Genomic DNA, 24,177 nt, shown 5'->3' with positions numbered 1-24,177 from the left:
CCTGAGATTTCCTATGTACCAGTTTAGAGATTTACACTAAATGTTATCAGTTTCCACAGGTTACCTATGTAACCATACACCAGGTTTAAACTTTAGTCAAATATAACTGAGGACACAGCCACATAAATTAACACAGCATATTAACTAATCCATAATAATTACATATCTGCATGCCCTTACTCTATGGTAAATGAGTTAAATCTTAAAGAAAAGAAAGACAAGGCATATAAAATTACCTTACACCTATAAAAACAGAAGCCGATGTCATCAAAATATTGCATTTTAGACCCAGTTTGACTTGCTACCACGCAAGACCCATTGGCCAGTATACATGCAGCAGGTTTCACGATGGATTTATTGTTTTTACTGAGCTTGAGCCACAGAGTTGATCTGTATGTACACAGAAGGACTCCACACTCCACCTGAGACCAGGCTCAATATGGACATGATGCAGTTTCTCTGTACATAGACAGAACTGCTCAAGTAGGAAGCATGCTTTGAAATTTTTACTATGAAAAACTTCTCCTATCAACCCAACAAAAAGGAATGGAAAACCCCATCTGATTTTAAACAATGGGGCAGTCTTTAACTGTCCTGTTGAAGGAGACTCTAGTATTGTATTAAAATGGTTTTTTGATTCTTCCCCCTTCCCCAACAGAGTTATTTGTGCAGCTGTGAGACTTTTCAATGAGGTATATTGAAAGCGATATTATCTCAATATTAACCTTCAAAAAGTTGAAAATACCACTGCATGATACAGTAATAGCTAAAACCACACTAACACTATTATGTGCTGTAAAATTCTAGATCACTGAGATTGTTATATTTCATGACTGGTAAAATAGTGAATGGTTCCAGTGACACATACAGGTGTTGTAACATAGTCCTGACCTCACATGTAGAGTTATTCTAATTAAGGGTTTCAACTTATTAAGGCCTTAGAGCCTGATAATGTGATTACACACAGTTTTTCATTTTTTTATGGATTGAATCAGCTATTTCTTCTCAACACCTGTCCTTTTAGCCCTGCAAGATGCATGCTTTTAAGAAGACAATGACACTGGATAGTGCTGTTACACAGTCCTGTAACCAAACATCAGGCTCGACTAAATTAGGTCCTGATTTGGATTATTGTATGTCAGTCGTCTTGATGGTCCTCCCCGCCAAAATGAAATAACTTGCAAGAGCGTTCAGTCATCAGAGATATTTTAATCAATACACCAACTTCTATAAAGTATGTGTTTCACAGTGCCATTTGGGTATTTAGCTTATTTGTCCCACCAGGTTGGCTGGGAGAGGCAAAGGTATGCAGTTATACAGATCATTAGTATGGGTTTAAGTTTATAACTTTCTTGGGTCTCAGATGTTGTGTTCCATCATTAAACTGGGGCACTCAAGTGGCAACATGAACCCATGGGTCACTGGAAAATTAGTCTAAAGTCTTAAGAGAAGGATGGTGTTGAAAGTGATGAGGAGAGGAAAATGATTAAAATATTCAGTCCCTTAAAGAACTAGTTATCATCTGGAATGGTTAGATATGCTTACTTTCATTACTCCAGTTCTTTTTCATTATTTCCAACCTGTTTTAGATTGTATAAGGATTTTGGATACCTGAGTGGGAAGAGCAACTACCTGCATAATCTCCAGACTTTCCTGTGCTTGGCATAAATTCTTCAGCTGTTGGTTAATTGTGAATTCATTCATTGTCATTCTTATTGCTTTCTCTATTTGATGATTTTATTTATTTTTTATTTATGATGTTGTTAAATGTGTTTGAGCTAATTTACGGTGATGGCCTGAAACATCATATTATAAATGGCTTGTACCAGACAACAGACTTAAATCCCTAGATGCTAAGCCTTTTATTTACATCTCTAAAAGCTTCACCCAGTCTATCAACTATAAGCAGGTCACCTTTTAGAGATGAAAGGATAGCTCAAGATCCTTGTCAGTCTTTTCTTCAATATTTAGATGAATTTGGGGTTAGGTCCTTACTCATTAGCTTCTATATGTCAGGCCAAAACTGTCTGTAGTTTTCCACTTAGTGATTGTATTAGCAGTTCTTTTTATTTTATTTTGTTTTCATAGTAGCTTTTTATTTGCAGCTGAACTAGCATTAGAAAAAGTATTCAGTAACATTTGGTCATCACCAATAAGGTGTGGGTTTGAACCATTTCTAAGAGGGCCAGTACTACCCAGGCAGGTAGCTGCACTACTGGGCTTGGGCTATGTTACTCTAGCTAGCTGGCGCTCCTCCGTTGCTTAATGCTGATTCAGTTGCACCTTTTGGGTTTCATTGTCAACAGGTATACACAGCTGAAGAACACGGGATGGATATTCTTATGTGGTCTTCTAGAAGAAATGAAGAAAACAAATGGATGTATGCAAATGTGGTCCTCTCCAGTAACAGCCCTTTCAGAGTTGCCTTCGAAGCTGAAGTGGGGTGGAGTGAACCCACAGAATTTGCTCTTGATGATATTTCTTTCACCCCAGAATGCATTGATGGAGGTATGCTATTACACAAATAGTTACAATACATGTTTTCTTTTCAGAGGGCAGAGGAAAATTGTAGGATTTCATATTTCAATGTATATCACAGTTACAAAATCTGGAATTCTTTTCTTTTAAAATTATTGCAATACTGCTATACTTTTACTTCATTCCAAAAAGTGTAGAAAAGAAGTGGGCACAGCACAATAATGCAAAGAAGTATATGTTTTTCAAGGGAAAGAAAAATGTGTAAAGGAAAGAAAGATCAAATTTATCATCTATGACCCATATGGCAAATTTTAGCTAGTGCATTTTTCCCTAAAGGAAAGGAGCCATTACACCTATCAGAGGGATTCATATCTATTTGTTGGCTGAGTGTAGTAACTGAATAAAGATACTTGCCTATGGATTGTGGAAGACAGTTTTGTGTTATAACTGGCAGTTGAAGATATGAGTTCAGAATCTTACTGTCATTGAGGGCCTGTTAGTGTTTTTATGAACCATGCTTGAGAGGGATGTGCCATCACTCAAGTGTATCGGTTTTCTCCTGTATGAAAACAGTCCTAGACGGCCTTAATTTTGAATGGAAGAGTTTTATGAGTATCAAAGTGGTTCACAATTATTTAAAAAAGAAAATGGTTAGTTCTTTTATCTTTGTTCTCTTCATAAAATATCTCAGCAGCAGAGCAAAACTACCAGGCTCTTTGAGAATTTACAATCTCACTTCTGCTACACAAGCTAAGTGACTTGAACTGTATAAAACAAAACAAAAAAAAAGAGTTAAATTCTAATGCTTTATAATGCCATGTTTATTCTGTGAGAAAGGTTTACTCTGCAAAAGAAACTTAGAATATGATGCAGTATCAGAAGAAAAAAATAAGTATGTGTGCAAACACAGATTCTGATAGGAATATTGGCCATTCCTTATTTTAAAGAGTCAAGAGGGGAAGATAACCAAAGAAACAGAAAACTCTTTGTGTAGATCTTCATTCATAAGGACCAACCAGTAATAATTATCGTTAAATAAATGCCAATACGGATGTTATAAAAATGTTCTTGAATAACGTCTTTCTATTTATACAGCTCTTGTTGTTCAGATAGGATAGCCTGTGTATGAATCAGTTGTCATGCTGTTCAAGAAACTGCTTTTTTTTTATTGTGATGAGTAAGCAACTCCTTGGAGAATTAACCACATGCTGATTAAGGTTTAAAACGAAATATATGCTCACGCAGGTGTCATTTGTTCAATCTCAAGCTGAACAAAAGTTTTGTTTTTTTTCTCTGAATAATACCACCAATAGGCTCAGGCAAATACAATTTTGGAATGTTCTTCAATGAGCTGCAGACCATATACATAAACAAGTGCTTGTTCTACCCTTATTATGCTAATCACCTTTGTTAACCATACCTGAAGAATTACTTAGGCAGTTTCATGCTTAATATACCATAATAGAAAGGGGAATTTTCAGATTATATATTTTAAGTACATGTAATTAACTGGAAGACCTAGTTCTATATTCCAACAATGTATATAAATCAATTTTCTACTTTCAATGGAACTTATACTTTGGTAATTTATTATGAACAAGCATGAATTCAGAGAAAGGAAAAAATCTTCTATGGAAAGTGTATGTTAAGGTATCCTGAAATAAACATAACTATAGAAATAAGGTAATTTTTATGGAGCAACATTTTCTAATCACCTTATTTTTCTCCACAGATTTTCCAGTTGTAGAATACTTCAAAGTATCTAACTTGTAATACACTCTGTCCATCTTACAAATATGGTATACCATAAGGAAAGCCTTAAGAAAAATTGTTAGAGATTTATTGGTTACTTATGGTTTGTTGGATAAGTCAAAAACTCATACCTTATCTACACACAACCACCTAAAAATAAATCAGACAGTCGTAGCTGGTCATCTAGGCTCTTTGCCCAGCTGCAGAAGAGGCAGACATCTTCAGGAGTCAACTTATATTCCTTTGTATGGTAAGCTGGCAATCAGCCTGGAATTAGTTCTTACAAGCTGCAATATTTACACAACGGAAGTAGTATTTTATCTTCCTCTATTCTGTATTATATCATTATTGTCTCATCTGAAAAAGAAACAAATTTTTCCTTGCACAGTTGACTTTTAGCTTAAATACAGGATACTTGTCTTTGTATTCACTTGCATGCTCCAGACAATTTCTGTGTATGTTTTATGGTGATTTCTAGAGGTATAGGAAGGATCTGTACATGAATTCTTTACCAAACATTGTTCTTTATAAGGCTATTCTTTATGTGCTTGCAAGAGTGGCATAAGTTATATTACCCTAAAAGGAGCCTAGGCAAGTCTTTTGGTATGGGCAATAATGGATACCCAAGGAAATGTATTAGAATGAAAGAAGAAAATAATAAATTTCACCCTCCCTCAATCTTTCCCAATCTGTGTTAATCTGCTTCAGAGACTTTCTGAAGCTCTGAAGATCATGCTCTCTGATAGCTCTCAGCTATTTTTATTCTATGAATTAGCCAGTTCTTTCTGAATATACACAATTTTTTTGGTTATTTTTGGAAAATCATTTTTCATTTAGTTGTTACTGGAAAAACATCAGTTGGCAAACCTTGGTTGCAGGAGGTCTCTTTCATGTTTTTTAATTCCTGTCACATTGCATCCCTCTCCCATGCTCTACCATAGTTCATCTTCCACTCATTTAAATCCATCACTTGGAATTCGAGTACAGAGTATTCTGTCTTTACCTCTTATTTTTTTCTTTATACCTCCATTCATAACCTTAACTTGCATTAAATGTGCCATCCTAGATCTATCCTCCTCAATCCTGATGCTTCCACAGTTCCAAATTCTACTTATACAACTCTTGTTCCTCACTTAATCAGCCATCTGATTTCAGGCATCCTATTTTTACATCCCCCCCACATTTTTTGCCTCCACCAACCACTCCACAGTTGTATGTGCACCCTGAAAATTCTGCCAGTTTCTTCTATCATCCATCCCCTTCCCAGTTTTATAGTCACTCTTACTGTTGTCCCAGGTGTGTATTTCTCAAAAAAAATAAAATAAAAAAAAATTGTCTAATGGAAGGCAATGTCCTAAAAAGTTTGTGACTTGACATATGATCTCCTCCCCAGACAAAAAATTATATGTAGATGCTGTTACGTAAGTGTGCACTGACTTTCTGTTTTTTCATGGTTTTGTACTGTCCTGGGAAGAGTCCTATCCTAATAATCCTTGCTGGCCAGATAGGCCAAATCTGTGTTTATGAAGAGGCAAGAGAACTACACAAAATCTGAATAACAAAATAAACCACAGCAGTTTAGGATGAAGAACCTATCTCTGACATTTTAATATTGTTCCTGACAAAAAGCAGCTACTTAGGAGGAGGTGTTATTTTTTTACTAATAATTGTTTCTGAGTAACCGCTTAAAAATTCAGATGGTAAAATTTGAAGATATTACCTGTGCAAACAGTATAAAATCACTGCCCTGTAGATATTTGAGCAACAACATTTTCCTTTAACAAAAACGGTGGGAGAGTTTACCTACTCCACTGCCAGTGCTGCTTTGATTTTTGCTCATCATGTTTATTCAAAGACTTAGCTCAAAGAAAAGTGTATTACCTGCAGTACAGGTTTTGTGTAATGTTCTCCCTTTCAGAAGATAGCTTTGCTGCTGCAGATCATTTTCCTCTCTCTGTATTATTATTTTTCATCTTGTCTTTAATTACTTTGGGTTTCCTGAGGCAACATGTTCTAAATAGAAGCAATCACAATTTAGCTGGTTGGGAGCTCTAAGCAATAAAGCGTTACCAGCAGCTCTAACTCAGCTGAGGTTTTTACTTTATTTTAAGTAGTCAGTCCTCATTATCCATGAGAGTTTCTACAGACCCAAGAATATTTCTGAACATTTAAACAAAGTGTGGTCAAGCTACTCCCTGGTCTACTGCAGAAGTAACTTCTAGCTGATGCCCATGCATGAAGATTGCTGCAGTGCCAGCTGTCAGTGGCACAAGATCTAGCTTAGTTCAGAATCAACTGCTAAATGAGATGCACTCTTATCACTTTTCAAGGTCCTTTATTTTCTTCTGATAAAGGTGTGTGAAGATGTTATATTACAGGAATTAGTGCATCTTAGGAACCAAAGAATTTAGTTGTTACTCGGTTCTAACCATCTTCTTTAAACTTTTGAGTAATACCTTGATTTTTTTTAAAATGACTTTATTTTTATTTGATAGCTTATTCTTTAAAAATAAAAGTTAAAAAATGTTTCCATTTCTAGTTTCAGATGGACCAAGAATACCAAAGTATTGAATTAGATTTTGTATTCACTAATACCTGTCTCACAGCATTTTCTAGTTCAGCTGAAATAGGAGGCATCACAGAAATTCTTAAAATTTCTGCTTCTACTTAATTTAAATCCCAGCATTAACTCAAAGATGCCTAACACCCAAACTTTATTCTGCCTATATAAATCAGAATGCTATGTTTTGTCACTCACTCATTACTGGAGAAATAAACTGGATGGACAAAGTCTGTGTAATTTAAATAGTGAGGTATTAGTTACATAGCACTTTGATGTATTGGGAGAGCATTCTCAAGAAACAAATAAATAGTAAATATATTTTGTGATCTCTTCCAGAGATCACAAGCAAAATATTTGTGTTTATGGAGATCTGCTGCTGGAAGAAGGTAAATCTCAGTACAAAGTCAACACTGACTTCTGCTCCAGCCCTTTCATGCAGTGAAGTTACCTGTTAGCCCCTCTTTAGCAACAGCTCTTTGTGAACTTATACTTCTAAATAGTACTGCTTTAAGTAATTGCTTTCTGGTTTGGTTTATTCAAAAAGAATAGTGTTGACACTTTAAGATGAATATTTGGGCTGTACCTTTGGTATAAACAGGAGTGCAAACATCATGCAGCGCCCTAGGCTCTAGAGTGTTTGGGAAACCAGTATATGCTTTTCCACCATCAGTCATGCTTTCAGTATTTATCACTGGTTCAGTATTAACATTGCTTAGTAAAATAATTAACAATTTGAAGAAAATAATCTTATACGCCACCTTTCCTTATCATTCTATATTTTTTCATTTCTTTTAGTCTGTTTGTTTTCATAGTTTACTTCCCGCAGCTGCTCAGTACTATCTGAAGTATTTTCCTTCTTTTCTTCTGTCTTGTGAACTACATTTTATCATCCTTCATCATTTTATTTTAAAGACTTTTCTACCCCTGTGCTTCTCTTTTTCATCCATTCCTTTCTTCTTTCTTTACAAAACATTTTAAGAAAAAGTCTTTTTAGTCTAGCAACTTAACACATGAGAAAGGACTGCCAGTGTTACACATTTCCCCCCACACCCTACTGCAGCTTCACTTTCACCAGGAAGATTTGTCTGCAGTAGAAAATATCATTATGTAAGGATACACTGGAGATAAAAGGGCAAATCAAATAATGCAAAACACTCGGCACAGACAGGATATGTTTTCTCTAACACTGTGTCATCTGATCATGGTGGAATTGTGCAAAAACCAATGCTATTTCCCAGGCTGCTGTGGGTTAGGGTTTTTTTAGTGTTGTCATAGTTCTTGACTTCACCGCACAGGTCACCAACAAAAGGGTCAGATTTGCCATTTCGGTACTGAAGTACAGTAAAATTTTCAGTGGTTGTCAATGGCTTTCACTTAGGTGAAAAGTTTGCTTTGACATGCCCTAACTCATCCAAGTCTTCCCATTGCTCTGTAGCAAAACACAAACTAGACCTGCTGTAAAGGTTTTAAATAAACCTTACATTGAGCAAGCTTTCACTTGTCGTGAAGAAACAAATAGTAGAAGCAAATCAGAATCTGTGAATTACAAGACTGGATTTGGCTCTACATTCAAGCCCAAGCCACCTGGTACTTTAAAGGTTTTTTTTTTAAAAGGCACACAAAGGCTTCCCACTACCCTAAAACCTAATATCCTCCAGAAATTGAATCTTCAATTTCTTTGAGCCATCATAAGACAGTAATGACAGATAGCCAGTTCCACTCCTATAGATCATCTTTCCTAACTTTCTAGAAGAGCCGATATTGCAAAGAAGCGCTGAGACAAAGGAAATGATATATCAATCACAAAATCTAGGATAGATATACTCAGAACTTCAGGTCAGCCATAGTGAGTAAGAAAAAGTTCCAGCTAGCAATATAATCTATCTCCAGCAGTTATGGATGCTTGGGAAAGAGTATAAAAAAAGGGGAATTACATGTACTGTTTTCCCCCAATACTTTCCCCATTGCCAGCCATTTGTAATTCAGAGTCTTCCTGAGCCATACATAGTCTCAGCATAGTGATCCTCAGGGATTTTTTCCCTTGAACTTGTCAGTTCCCTTTTTAACATCAGGGAAATTTTTAATCTTCAGGAATTAAATTATATGTTGATGCTCGTATAAATCTAGGCTTATCTTCATGAACAGAAAAGCTGTTCAGTGCATTCTCATTTAGGTCTTGAAAAGTATAAAAGAAGTATTTAAGTCAATGATTCACTCTTCTGTCTGGTGGGTAGGATTTCTTCAAGACTTCTCATATTGCAGTTTCAGATCTCACAAAAGATGTATGCCTGACAGCCCCAATCCCAAAGTTCTTTCAGAGCAAAACAATTTCCATTGATCTCCAAACAACAGCAGAATTAGGCTTTGTTTAATATCAATATGCAATACCATATCAAAAAGGTATGAAAGGTGCAGGTTCAGGCACTAAGCTGAGAAGGAGGAGAGTGTCCCAAAGGGGCAGAACTCTCTCTTTGTTCAAGGTGGAAGGAAATGGACTTTATCACTGACATCTTCTAACACAAACTGTCTCAGATAAGTGTTTATAATTAAAACATAGCAGAATGAAGATTGTTCCTAAGACTTGTTCATTAAAGTAACTTAGTAACAGAATAGTGACTACAAAGACTATTTCCATATAGCATAAATCTCATAAAGAAAGAGTAAAAAAAAAAAAATAAATCTGAATGAATAATAAGCAAATGGTCACTGGTCAACGTTTTCAAAATCAACCATTAGTCTGAGCTACTATAATTTTAGGTGCTCTCTTTAGATATCTTAAAGGTATCTAATTTTCAGAAAACGGTGAGTAGCCATTCTTCAGAAGTCAATCCCCTTGTGATTTCAGATTAGAAACCACAGAGCAAACATAATATGCTTGGAAATGCTAATTTAATAAAATCTTGGCTAGTTATTATTTATTTGTTTCTCTTATAACATATATTGAGAACTTTTTCTCCCTATTTTATCTCTGCTTCATGGAACACCCTTTTTGAATCCTGATTGTCTATAAACCTTCCCTGCTCTTCCTGCCACAGACTTCCATTTGCTTCACAACAGGATCTGTGTGTTTATATACAATGACATAATCTTTAATCGCATTATTGAATACTGTTTTACTCAGAGCATCCTCTGCTTTTTCCAATACAAAGAAATCCCTCATGAGAGATAATTGAATATTTTGTGTTCTTTGGGCACATTATTCAGATACACCTCTGAATGTAGAATTATTTGTCTTTATGAAGAGGTTTTCTATCCAGCACACCGCTACAGTGTCCAAATATTTCAAAAATATTTGATAACTACTTCCATAATTACTTCTTATAGCATAATGTTATCTACCTGTCAAGTAAAAAAAGAATTAAATAAAATAACCTCTGTAATTTTGGGTATCAGATTGAAAATGTCCAAAAAATTTTTGTTTTCAGAGTCATGAAAATAAAGAATCCTGAATTGAAACAAAAAGCAAAATATGAAATGGCCAAAATGTCTCTCCTGTACAGACGCTAAACCGGCAGACCAGCAAAAGCATTACGGGTAAACTAGCCAAATAACCAAACAGCCTAGAAACCATTCATTTGCAGATAATTTTGTAAGCTCTCTGGCACTTTTAGTAGATTCCATTTCACTAGATCTTATAAGAAAAGCATAACTGACACCTGTATCTAATTAAGAGGCAACAACCCAAAAAGTTCAGCAGGTGTTTGTGAGTTTGTGAAAAAAATAGCCCAGTGTTGCAGAGAGAGTCTTGCTGAAGGGTGTGCATGTGTGCGTGCATGCAAAGCAATAGTGAGAAAATTCTGCAGCGGAACAAAACTCATCTGACAAAGGCTTAGACCAAATCAACGATCCATCTCTGAAACTCCCAGAGCCTAAACGTAGGAAATACTGGAAGGGTTAACTGCCTGAGCTGCTGATACTACAGTGTTAGATCACAGGCAAAAATTCTGTAGAGGAGACTTAACTTCTGATTTCTTTAAGTTGCAGAGCCAGGGGAATCATTGTTAGCTTGTCTGCTCATGCTTGCAGTGAAGCAGAAATCACTCTCAGGTTGAGAGCTCAGGGAGTTTCTTTTCTCAAGGGCAAGAGGTGATTCAGGGGGAGCTGCTGGGGGAGGCTGTCTATAAAAATGAAGGAGGAGAAGAGGAAAGCAAGATTAGTAGTGATCAAGGACTGGGGATACTGGGGATATTTGTTAATAGTTTCTTTAGTTAATTAGTTTCTCCCTGAAACCAATCAGAATATGGTTTAGATCCTCATTACTTGGTAGAGATAGGGCATTTCTGCATTTTTGAAGAGTAAAAATTATGATCTGGGGCACAGTACCTTAGAGAGATTCTTCAGCCTATTTCAGTATCTTCCAGTGCACAGACCTAGCTGGCAGTGAAACCACAATTTTTTGTGGATTTCACAGGAAGGGAAATTGGGAATAATTTTAGGATAAATTAATTACACTATATAAACTAGCATAATTAGTGGCAAGTCCTGAATGCAATTATGTCATCTATGTTTGAATAAATAAATATAATACCTTGGTCCAAATATTTCAGTTTCTCTCTGCTGCCTTACACCTGTACAAAATACTGAAATCTTCTGATTCAAGCTAGATGCCTTTTGGGAAATTAAAAATCATTGGGTTTATTAATAGTGTATTAAAATAGTTTCATTAATATTGAACCTCCAAAACCCATCTGTTTACACCAAAAAAAGCCAAGCAAGCCTCAAATCACAGAGATGATATTTTGCCTTGCTAAGTTTGTTCATAAAAATCAACATACTTCCTCACAGAGATAAAGAGAAATCATTTTTGGAATGAAATAGTTTCATGATACTATCTTAGAAAAAAGAAAATTCTCAAATTCTTCATTATGTAAAACTTACCTGACTCCCCAATAAGAGTAAATCACAAGCTCAGATTTATCTCAGAAACTATATGGAGCTTACCATAGTTTTCTTCAGGACTTTTCTCAGCTGATGATAAATTTGTCCCTGTAGAAGCTACCTTTCTTTAGAAGTTGAGAAATAAAAGATTTAGCATAGCATTGTGTTCCCACCCCACCTACGAAAATGTGCTGATTCCAAGAAATTGCTCTTTTCTCCACTCTAAACCTGTTCGGTAGTCCAACCCACCTCATTTTGTTGGAAACTAAAGCTTCACAGCTTCTCCAATTCTTCACTGCTCCTAATAAATAAACAAATACATAAATCCATCACAATAGCAGGCATAGCTAGCAATTCCTGGACTGTTCTTAACAGAAATATGACAAATATTGCCACATTTCTGTCACAGGTAGTCAGTGTGTTCCAGCCAGAAGTGGTAGTTCTCTGAGTGGAAACTATAAATCCTAGCTTGATTTTACTGGCAGTAAACCTGCCTGTTTTCCATTATGTTATGTTATGTATGTTAGCAAACTGTGATCATTTAAAAGAATCTCTGCACAATTCTGCACAGACATATAGAACTCTGAAGTCATTGGGCCAAGTTCTGTTTTCGTTAATTCTGGCTTTGTAACAGGGTCTCTGAGATCCTTTTCAGCACCCTGCCCCATACTTCTGTGTTCTCACGAGGGGAAGAGATTTAAAGATTCAATTGGCCAGACTCAATTTCCCCTTTTTTTTTCTTTTTACAAGCTTTGAAATTAACATTTTATTTTCTTGCAGAAGCTTTATTGACACTGATAAAGACTCACAGACAGATTGTTAAAGTATTTGAAAAACTTTAGTCTGGTTAATTTTTTTTAACAAGGTTATTTCCTTGCAGCCACCTTGAATGGGCTGATTTCATGCCCTGATCCAATGTGTACCGAAGTGAAAGTGAGGGCTGCCACTTATTTCAACTTAATTAATACATTGGATTGGACCTGTAATTAATTTATACTCTTGTCTAATGAAAACTGTTGGAGGGGGTTATTTTTGGCCTCTTTTAGCCAAAGTTAATAGGTCCACTGTTCTTATTAGATTTAGTAGGCAAATTACTTATGCAAAGATATCAGACACGTTAGTTTTCAAGGGTCTGATGCAAGGCCCATTAGAATCAATGAGTCTTCCCATTTGCGAAAATGGGCTTTAGAGCAAGCTCTGATACAACTGAGTTAATGCTGTGTAATAGCATGTGGTAACTTTATTTCATGCTCCCTAGTGTTGACTTTAATGCCAATGTCTACTAGCCTTAATTAGAATTCACTGTTACAGGTGATATATAAATATAAATGGAGACCTACTTTGCACCAGAGATCTTGGTATCTGAACAAGAAAGGTAGAAAAGACATGGATAGCATGGAGGTGGTGTTTCATTCAAATTAAACATTTGTGTGTTTCTGGCTGTGCTAATGACTGTGTAATACAAACATTTATTTTATATTAGCATTTGGGTAATAGCAGTTCTGCAGCTTCCTGTGACTGAATCCCTGTGATTCATGGGCAAAATGTTTACAGTGCCGACCTGTGAAGTTTGGCATACAGTCAGGAAAGAGGATCAGTACACTCCATGGATGACAAAGACAATAGTGCAACAAAACATATGTGTACAGAAAATGTTCATCAAACAACAGTAAGCCTTTAACAAATCCCTATCCTACAAATATGTAATTATGTCCTTGACGATGAGCATTTATTGATTTAATGCTTTTCATACTGTAAAGGCTCCTTACTCCCAAATCATCAGCTCACGAGCTCTATTTAGTGTAACAGATGTTTCGATGGTTAGCACATTGGAATAAAATGTATCTAAAAGTACCCATTTTATCTGACAACAATGAAATACAGGTATATTCAGCTGTAGTTACTGCAGTTCATGAAGCAGTACATACCAAATTTGGTTTGCTTTACACACTGGTCTGGTTTTTGCTTTTTTGTATCTACCTCAACTACCTAATTTCTCTTCAAAGTGTGACAATGCTTATAGGGGAGCACTTCTTGGTCCTTAGGTCATAACTCATCCAGCACAGCTGCAAGAGTAGGTTTCACAAAGGATTTAGGACTGAATTAAAATGTCATTTTTTAGGACCTAATTAATTTTTTTTTTTATGATGTACAAGTAGATGTTATATGCACATTTTTAAACCCTTTCTTTAATTTTGGTTATTTGCCATATGCAAGGTAAAAATAAGTGTAAAATAAAACACTGAGTGCAAAGTAAAATAAAGAAGGACATGTCCTAAGCTTGCTACTTAAAAAATCACGATTTCTTTAGCTATAATAGAACATTAAGAATTGCCACTGTTTGTCATGCAGATCTAAATCCAGACTCCGTGTTCCGCACAGCAGAGGTTATTTTCTCTGAAATTGTTTTTGATTAGTTTGCTTTTCATCTGTGTGCAAATACTGAATGTATTCCTGAGGATCTCCAGTCCTGCTTTTCAGTGGTCATGCAGCCTGGATAGAGAAAGCTAAGCTTTGCCCTGTGTTCCTTAGAACACATCATTTTCAGTAGATTTATCTCCAAATCCTTAAACAGCTTCAAATAGGTACCGCTTTTTAAAAAAGTAACCTGTACAATATCTCCTCCACTCCTGAACGTGGTCTGAAAATGAGAGCCACACAACACTCAGGAGATGAGTGCTGAGTTGGGAACATCTTTTCTGCATTTGGAAAAAGGTGAGGGAGACATTTTTTTGGCATGTCATTATTAGGCAACTGTTGAATCTAACAACTTTAAGTGACTGAAATGGCCTGTGGGCCACAAATGGATAGTCCAATTTGCATTGAAAAAACACACTTCAGCTTCTGCTGTTTACATAACCTTCATATATCTCTACAAGAGTGGATATAATATTCATGTATATGCATAGGTTCAAAGTTAGTTTATACGGCTGAGTCAGGTGAGTGTAACTTACTGTGTAGTAACTCACTCATAGCACTGTGTAACTCGGCACAATGGAGGGTATTTACGACGAGACTCTCATGAGTGCCAGCTCATTTTTCGCTGCAGACCACACTGCAGTGTTAACATTTTAGTTCAATTCTTCCCAGTGGCAAGGAAACAGAATGAATATTGCCACTCTTTAGAATGAAACATGTCAGTAGCAGCTACTGCAATGATGAGCTTAATATAAATAATTACATAGATAGTAGCTTTGTATGCAAGCAATTAGTTTTGCTTTAATATGTTGCTTGAGATTTCTTTTCAGTTGGAATTAGTTAATGCTTTTCTAGATTTGTATGTTCCTAATTACTCAGTTTTAAATGTTAGCTATATATAAATGAATGTTTTATAAATTTTCAAAAATTTTACCAGGCACATTTAATTTATAATTAAGAAAAACATCGATAACCTACTGTATGTAAAGTAAATAGATTGAACTTGGGAGTACAGCTTTGGCAGATCATGGCAATCATAATGTTTTATATAATGTCATCCAGAGCACAATTTTCCTATTGCATCTGAAACCAAACAGATGTAAACTAATTAATACATAATGTGCGTTAACAAGCAAGGTGATATTCTTATGGTATATATATATACCATATATATATAAAAAAATATATTTGAGGTATATTTTCATCTTTTTCTTCTGATCTAAAATGATTTTGCTGATTTCAGGGTATCACTTTGGATTTTTATTAATATACTGAAAACATAAAACAGACCTCAACAAGACCCTTGGTTAACCTTACCCCCAACTTAACCTCTAGTATAAATTGGAGACATCTTCACCGCTCTCAGTGAATATCGCACACTCTAAAATAATGTCAGGAAGAACTTCTTTCTACATATTATTTTCTAAAAGCAATAGGGAATTGTGATAGAAAATAATAATAATAATTAAAATTCCCCCATTCAATAAAGCATTCATGCATTTGCCTAAGTACTGAATTTAGTATGGGATCATTTACATGCATAAGCACTTTATATGATTGGGACCATAAGGCTAAACTGATCAGTGCTAGAAAAGCCCAAAGATAGTTTAACACTCAAGACCAGATTCATAACAAGCAACACATTCAAGCATTATTGAATTTAAGAGTGGATTTCAAATTTATTTTCTTTTCCGAACAAAGTTGGGTAGAAACCTATTAGCAAAATTATCATGAATATGACAGGTTAGGGAATTAAACTGGGTCAAAAATGCTCACAAATGTGCTATAAATAAAGTCTTCCCTGCAAGATAAACAAGTGACCATAGTAAAGTCAAATGTATTGTGGAGTTAAATGTAACTGTGTGGAGTTAATTTTCACTCTATCAGAACAAACACAGAAAAACTAAAACTGGACTACACAACAACAAAAGTGCACGCCTAAGTGGAACTGACTGCAGCTTAAGTCATTTTCGCTGCCTAAATGCTCCCTAGGTGCTGTGAGGAAAAGGGTCAGAAATAACAAAAGGAAAAAAAAATGCTATCTAGTATAATCATATCTTTTTTTTCCCAGAGCAAGTGCAAACTAAAAATATAAAATAATTCTTTTTTTAAAAAATCATTGCATAAGATTTGCTCTATTTTTAACAGTACTGGTTTTATATCAATAAAGAGAGAAATATGTTTTCTCAATGACTTTCCATACATTTCATTGGTATCTTGGTGGAATCATGGCCTTATATACAAATCATGATGAACTCAATTCTAACATCTTTATGTGCTATTATTATTAATTATCTGATAAAATATGGGAATGAAGTAGAAAAAGAATGCAGAATCTAAAATACTTTTAATATGTCCAAAAATAAATTCACTATGTGATTTAAATGTCTATAATCAACCCACTAAAGACAATTTTCATAAGCCTTTTGAAGTAGTATAAATGAAAATAATTTTTGAGACTAACACATTTATAAAACACGTATCATGAAAATGCAATCTTTTCAATCCCATTTAAAAGTACATGTCTTTGAAGTATTTATGATGTAACAAGCCAAAAGATCAGTAGGTTATTATTTTCACTGTGTCAAAATCCATTATTGTTTTATGTTTAGATTATGTCCAGTGTATGAAATACATTTTTCTAGTAGCGTGATAGAATTTAACAACACTAGCAGTATGAAATGATGTCAGGAATATTCTATTGTAAGAAGCTTTTCAATTATGATTTTCTGACATGAAGTCAACATGAAAATCAAAAATTGCTAAGCTGCAAAGGTCAATGTTAGACAGCAGTCTGAGCTCTTTTTCCTTGTCACTGTTTCGCAAGCAACCAGATGGTAAAATAATACTAGTATTCTGTTTATCGGAATGCATTAGCAGTTCATTTTTTGTACAAAATGCTATTGTTATTCATGATGCAGGTATTTTAGAAACTGAGCATGTTTCAGCAAAGTTCTCCTGCTGTAAAACCCCAGCCTGGTATCACAGAATACACAAACATACTGCTATGCCCCATGGATTAAAAGCAGTAAACTAATGGCAAGATCCCTATATTCCCTTACAGCACGTCATGCCTTAATGCAGCAGTAACATTTGACTTCTGAGGTCAGAGAGCAATGCTTGCACCATTTCAAAAGGCAAGCTAAAACCCACCCATGAACTTTTGCACTTGATTTGCTCTGCTTCAGCCCGAGTCAACAGCAAAACTCCTCCTGTCTTTTACAGAGGTGGTGACATTAATTTGTCTTTCCTTGTCTCTAACAATCATAATATTATTTTCTTTACTCACCTGTTGCAAATTGACCTACAAAAGATTAAATACATAGAGTTAAATTCTGGAGATTTTTCTCTTTTCCCTGCACATAAAACAAAAGTTACAGGAATCCATCACATTGCTCCCATGGGAGACACTGTTGGTGTAAAGAACACAGTGTTAGCATAGCCAGTTGCTTTCAGTTTCCACAAATAGTTCTGATGCTTCTGCTGGTAAAATTCAGTTGCAATGATTTTCATAGGAAGAAAGAGGGACTTGAACGTCTGAGGCAAATTTATTTGTATAAGTGATCACAGAAAGTTTTTTCCAGTATTTTTTCCAGTAATGCAAGTAAGCATGGGATATTTCTTCTTTTGTCAGCTGTCTGAATTAGTTAAAGTCTGAAATATAAAAATACTTTTTTTTTTTTCCAGTTGTACCCTGGAAACTTTTATCTAGTATTTTCTTTGATTTAATTCTTTATCATTTCAAACTAAGCTACAGAATCAGAGTGATAATAAACTATGTCAATAAAAAACTTTGTTGTTACTTTATGAAAGTATTTTTCTTACTCTGCTGAGGGTTCAGTCCTTACCATAGATAATAGCTTTCCATGAAATGAGTTCCTTGTAGATCCAGAATTACATAGCCTTTCTTTGATTTTTGTTCACTCATGCAGTACAAAAGTGGAGGAAGACTGTAACTTGAGGGCTGTCAAGAATATTTTTTAACCCTTTCCTGAAAGATAACTTTTATTAACACTTTTATATTAACCCTTCTATACATACATGGCACAAGCAACAATAGGATCAAAACAAATGCTGAAAATGAGACAAAGTGTTTTTAATAGTGTGATCTGTACTTAGGAGCTGTGATTTTATACAATTTTTTTTAATTTTTTTTTTTAGAGTTTAGTAATCTATCAGCTGCCTTTCCAGCAGTCCCTATGTACATCTCAAAGGCAATATAGATGACTACTGAAAGAAGAGAATCAATAAATATTCCTTTTTTTCTTGTAGGATCAGCTGATCCACACCCTCCAACTTGCAGTAGTGACCAGTTCACATGTGCGTATGTGCAGCAGTGTTTGCCCCTCGCTGCAAAATGCAATGGAGCTGAAGATTGCATGGATGGAAGTGATGAAATGAACTGTCCCATGGAGATGCCTACCACCATGTCTCCGGGCTTCTGCAAGCAAACAGAGTTCCTGTGCCCTTCCAAAGGCTGTATCCCATCCCTCCTGAAATGTGATGGTGTGCCTGACTGCCACCTTAACGAAGATGAAGTTGGCTGCCGTAAGTTACTTTCATTGCTATAGTTAAGGCCATGATAAATTACTTTCCTAAAACAGTGATGTGAAAAAGAGCAACATAATGAAGTATAGTGTAAAATTCACTATTCCCTCATCAAGAAAAATATTATTTCTATCATGTATAATGTGTTACCTGGAGAGACACCCTACATTTGCAAAAGATTTTGCTTATGCATTCTTATTACCTATCAACTTTGATAAATGTTTAAAATCATTTGTATTGTATTTCTGTTAATAAGTGGAAGCATTTCTACTTTTTTCCATAGATCACTCAGCTGCATTTGCATTGCCTCATCTCTGATTACAGTATGACAGATACACTTTTGCAGTTCTGTAATTCAGTAACATTCAAAGCAATCCTGACCTTTCAAGGATTTTGAAATCAAGTCTGTTCATGCAGTAGCAACTGCATGATCTCTGCCCCGATCAAGGAAAAGGGCTCGCAAGCAAAACGCAAGGACAACAAGTTTTGAACTCTGTAACTGCAATGATACCATAAAGTTTCAGATAGACACAAAAATGAGTGTCTGCCCATTTCAAAATATTTTGTTATTGGTAGATGAACTAAGATTAAATGTTTCATTCCAGGAAGGTCAAAATAATTAGCTACATAGAAAAAAAAGAAAAGAGTCTTTTTACATATTAAAACATTTCTTCCTAGACTTTTCATTCTGCAAAAGTTTTTTTAACATTTTATTTTTCATCCTTATCATAACCAAAACAATTAGTAGAATATCAGTTTCCAGTGGGCTAGAAATTCAAGTTCTTTAATAATTTGTATCAAAACTAATGAATATATATGCAGGTCACTGCACATGCCATTTCTTTTAAAAAATAACTCTATAAAACTGGAGGACTTTGCAGACTATCTGTGCATGCCTTTCTAGGCACTTTTGTTTAGAAGCGGGCTCTCTGGTTTTGTTGCAAAAGTCATGATTTTGGGGATATCTCTTACCTTAAATTCTAGATGCCCCTAAGTTCAAATAAACCTCTCTTCATTAATCTTCATTCATTCCTGCCTCCTCCTCAAATTGTCCTCTATTAGAGACCTATCTGCTGTATCATAGTACATGTACATCCCAACCCCAGACCACAGAATGTGTGTTCTTCTAAAATCCCAAAATCTTAAGGCCACAAGATTTCCATGAGTATCAGTATTCCTCAAACAACTGCGATATTGTTTCAGTGCCTTTGACTTCTAAGCAATGCTTAGGGAATGAGGGGAAATTAAGTCCTGGTCTATTCAAAGAACAAAAATTCTCCATAGATATTGCACATCTTGGGATTCTGAGTTGGGTGGAGACTTAGTCAAATCTGTAATCACATTGTTACTCCAAAATTCTGTTTTGACTATATAAACATGTAAGTTTTTACAATACAAGATAGGAATACAGAAGCAGCAACTCATGTTTCTTCTCTGAAGAAGATACTGGTTGCAGGGCAAAGCAGTGGTTAGTGGTAGTTTGGAATGGAACCAGTGAAAAGCTGATTACTGTCACAGTTCATTCTCCCATCGAAATGTGTATGCCATGAGAGTGCAGCATTTCATCTCTAGCTGTCTACTTTTAACATATGACATGCCATGTAAGTTTGTCAACAGAGAAAATTTGGAGAGGGAAAAAGAAAATATCTCACAAATTTTGTTTATTTCATTGAAATATTTGCATAATCTATAAAATTGATTGCTGTGCTAGTAACTCCAGCCTATGTGTACTGTAATAATAACACAATTGGGGGTGGGGGTTTTTTACAGATTTTAGATTGAAATTGAATATTTTTTCTAAGTAGTTATGAACACAGAGTAGGATTTAAGTAGCAAAGTTCTGTGGTTTGTTTGTTGTTTTTTTTTCCCCTTGGTGCAGATCAAATCTTCCTACTGATTTTAGAAAATTTCAGTTTAGGAGTTACTAGCACCTTTTATTTTGCGTGTGCCATGTCCCTTAGCAATTTCATTCATTTAAGTATAACAATAGATGGTCAAAAATGTTCTGGCTTCTGAATTCAGGAATTAATCAGAGAAAGTTTTCTTCTGGGATGAAGACCATTTGTCAAAATGCATCTTGCATCTTGCAGAGATTAAGTATAAAACTCAAAAGAAGGTCAGGACAAAGAGAAACAAACAAAAAAATGCATTAGTCAGATCTACACTACAACCACAATTTCTACCACAGAAATGTTTTTCTGCATGACTTAGAGATTTATGTAGACAGAATTTCCCATAGAGTTCACTCAGCAGTTAGGTTGTACAGTATTATGTTAATACTGTTTTATACCTACTAATGTGTTGGATTTTATTAGTTGCTGTTTTTAATAAGAAAATCTTTGTACTGTTTTCCAGCTATAGATGTTTTACTTGGCCAGCCCTCTTCCTGTTGTCAATTTTAGTGAAGGGTACTTTATCTCATCTATTTAATCTATTTTTTTTAAAATTGCCCTATTACAACGGTAAGGGTGTAAAATAAACATATTAGCACCAATAGGGTATATACATTATTTTTCCACAGGCCCCAACATCATCTGACTGAAGTGCTAATAGCAATGAATAAAAAATGATTTCTCAGTTCTCTGTAGTGCACCAAAATGTGTCTGTTGTAGTCCTGGTAAGTGATAAAATGCTTAATAAATATTAAAAATAGTATACTTTCAAAGGGGCTGTGATATTTTTATCATTTCTACAGATTTAATTTGGTCATGGAAAATGAAATATAAGCAAAAAGCTGATATTTTCACTTTCATATCTTCACTGTTGTTAATGCCTCCATTTAATATCTTTATCCGAAAAACAGTTGAAGGTCTCTCAGGAAAGTAAAGAATAACTAGTTGGAGAAATTTGAGGCTACTTGTAACTGTGTTAACAGCAAGCAATATTAATTGTAGTTTCAATGCAATAAGAGAAATAATATTATTTTTAAAATGTGCTCTTAACATTCTTTACCTTGGCACCAATAACTTAGTGTCTTTGTCTTTTCTGTCTTAAATGCTGGATCTGTGCAAAGTATTCAGCAGTCAGATCCATTGCTATGACTGCTCCCTCTGTAAGTGGTATAAAAATCTCAGTGCAATAAGCTTGTTCAAGGTAAAGGGATGTGTCAAAACCGCCTTGATGATCAACAGATATAAATGGACCAAAAATAATTTGCAGTTCTTCTGTTTTATCTTCAGGTATGAGTCCAACAGCCAGTCCAGGACTAGGAGAAATAATAAAGGGCTAAATGACACTTTCTTTTCGTACCACAACCCTCGATGCAAGTTAGAGCTCAGGAACTGAATCTCTGTATTAGTCATAACATATATGACAAACCATAAGCAGTACTCTATATCCACAGAGTTTACAGCATCCTCAAAATAGATGTGCAGGCAAAAAAGGTCTAAAGCACATAAGAAGAATATGTTTTATGTCAAATTTCCAACTTTGTTTCTGTTGAAGTCCTAGTCTGAACATGTAATTATGTTTACAGACTGGGTATTTGTGTGCAAATGACCACTTATAAAACTGGTTCAAATACCATTGGGACATCATCCCCCAAATTACAAAGGGTGTCCAGGATTTGGATCTGATTGCACACAAAATAAGTATGAGATTATTATTTGGTTAGGAAAGTGCATCAGAGGGCATGGGACTGGCAGTTACTTTCTGGAAAGCTAACGATCATAAGAGATAGATGGTAGGATATGCTACAAATGTGAAGTGATGCTGTAATAGGCTGGGGTCTTTCAGTCTGCCACAACCTGTTCCGCCAGAATGAGTGGTCAAGGGAATGGAGAGAAGAAAAGGAAATTTTTGTTCTTCTTGTTGTTGCTTTTATTCTGCTGTCACTACCAGCAAATTCCCCCTTCAATATCAAGACTTCTCCAGTCAATTGAAGACTGGAGAATATGTGATATAAACATATGCAGAACAGTATAGTGATATTTTAAAATCAGCCAGAACTTTTAAGTTCTCATAAAGGTGAATTGAAATTGGAAACAAAAGCAAGTTCCTCTTTATAGTTACTAGTATTGTTCTACAGATTTTTCTGCAGACTTTAGTAAATGGTCAGTGCATGTAATTAAAAGGTTTGATCCCACAAACCCTTACTCACATGAATAATTTCATAATTCTGAAAGAATTTCAAAACTGGCAAGACTTGACTCCATTATTGTGGTCTAAACTGAATTGCATCATTTTAAATTTAGCACACTCTTGCAGTCCATATAGGCCGGTGATTTAAATTATATCTAAGGGCGGAATAGATGAATCCTACAGCAGCCTGGGCATCCATCCTGGGAGGCTCATTGCCATGTACACTGGCATCTTGAACACAGGAGCAGGAAAGTACTATGAAATTTAGATGCGGCAGTGGGGTATTTTTAATATTCCTAGGTTCTTTCTCTCACTCTGAACTCTCAAGGTAATGTGAATATATCTAACTCTGATGGAGTCAGAAGAGTTCCCTCTGATTTGCGTTAGTCTAATGGTGATAGAGTTCAGCTTATATTATCTAAACAATAGCTTAAGGCAGCATAAGAGAACATTGTGTGAGATAAAATGACAAAATGGTGTTATACTCTACAGGAGTCTGCAGGACCATCAGGTACATCCTGTAGATCAGTGACTCAGGAATAATTCAGTACCTGAAGGCTTATGTGATTCCAGCAAGATTTACCCCTCATAATTCTTCTGGACAAACATCAAAAATACAACTGAATGCCCAAGAATAAAGAAGGTGTGCAAGTTTAGATTTTTCAGTGTAGTATTTCTCTACTTTTTATATGTTAACTATCTTAGTAGTTGGTTTCTTGTAATGGAAGGAAACTATACAATGTCAATTTTTTGGTTAAAAAATTAATTTCATCATTTTAAAACTAGGTTATGAATGAGAGTGGATTATGTTTTGTGATATCTTTTTATGGGTTTTCATTGGGGTTTTGCAGCTTACACTGTCAACTTTTTAAGTAAATACACCCTCCTCTTGTTCACAAATATAACATGGGAAAATCCAGCTTCTGTAACATCTGTGCTCTGTGTTTGTTTATTTATTTATCTACTCAATAGTAAAGTTGTATGTCTTTGAAGATGAAAGCTTGTAGCAGTCACACAGATGCAAGTTTATATGCTAGAGTATGAATCAAGTTTTCTGGTAGGTTTTTAACAGTGAGAAAAAGAAATATAGCTGATAATAACTGTCATGTTACTTTTTGTTTCAGCCATTAACGATTGTTTCAATGGTTCTTTGTTATGTGCGTCAACTAATCAATGTATAGCAATCTCCCAGCGTTGTGATGGCATTGCAAACTGCATTGATTTCAGCCTTGATGAGTCCAGCTGTTCAGGTACTTAGTTTTGCATAAAAGTATCATTTGAAACAAAAAAGTATAGTAATTTCCTACTGAATCTTTATGCAGCCCTCAAATTACATCAGGCATGACTTTTCCTGATGAAAGTATGACATAGATAAAATAGTGAGAAAAAGATGGAAAATAATATGCTTAGTTCATTTCTTCACAAGGGGTGTTTCTTAAGGTATAAACAAATTGTTTTAA

General features: G+C 35.2%; 1 protein-coding gene across 1 annotated transcript in view; it reads left to right on the top strand.

Moving 5' to 3' along the window:
* Positions 1–24,177, top strand: part of MALRD1 (MAM and LDL receptor class A domain containing 1) — a 306,398-nt gene that overhangs the window by 224,142 nt on the left and 58,079 nt on the right. Inside the window, exons 33-35 of the mRNA XM_019470989.1 lie at positions 2,307–2,508; positions 18,362–18,637; positions 23,842–23,967. Of these exons, the coding sequence (XP_019326534.1) occupies positions 2,307–2,508; positions 18,362–18,637; positions 23,842–23,967 (604 nt within the window). The remainder of the gene's footprint in view (positions 1–2,306; positions 2,509–18,361; positions 18,638–23,841; positions 23,968–24,177) is intronic.

The sequence above is a fragment of the Aptenodytes forsteri genome, unplaced genomic scaffold, assembly GCF_000699145.1.
Source record: "Aptenodytes forsteri isolate BGI_AS27 unplaced genomic scaffold, ASM69914v1 Scaffold336, whole genome shotgun sequence".
Taxonomy (NCBI): domain Eukaryota; kingdom Metazoa; phylum Chordata; class Aves; order Sphenisciformes; family Spheniscidae; genus Aptenodytes; species Aptenodytes forsteri.
The sequence above is the reverse complement of the archived record's forward strand: the minus strand, read 5'-3'. Positions and strand labels throughout refer to the sequence as shown.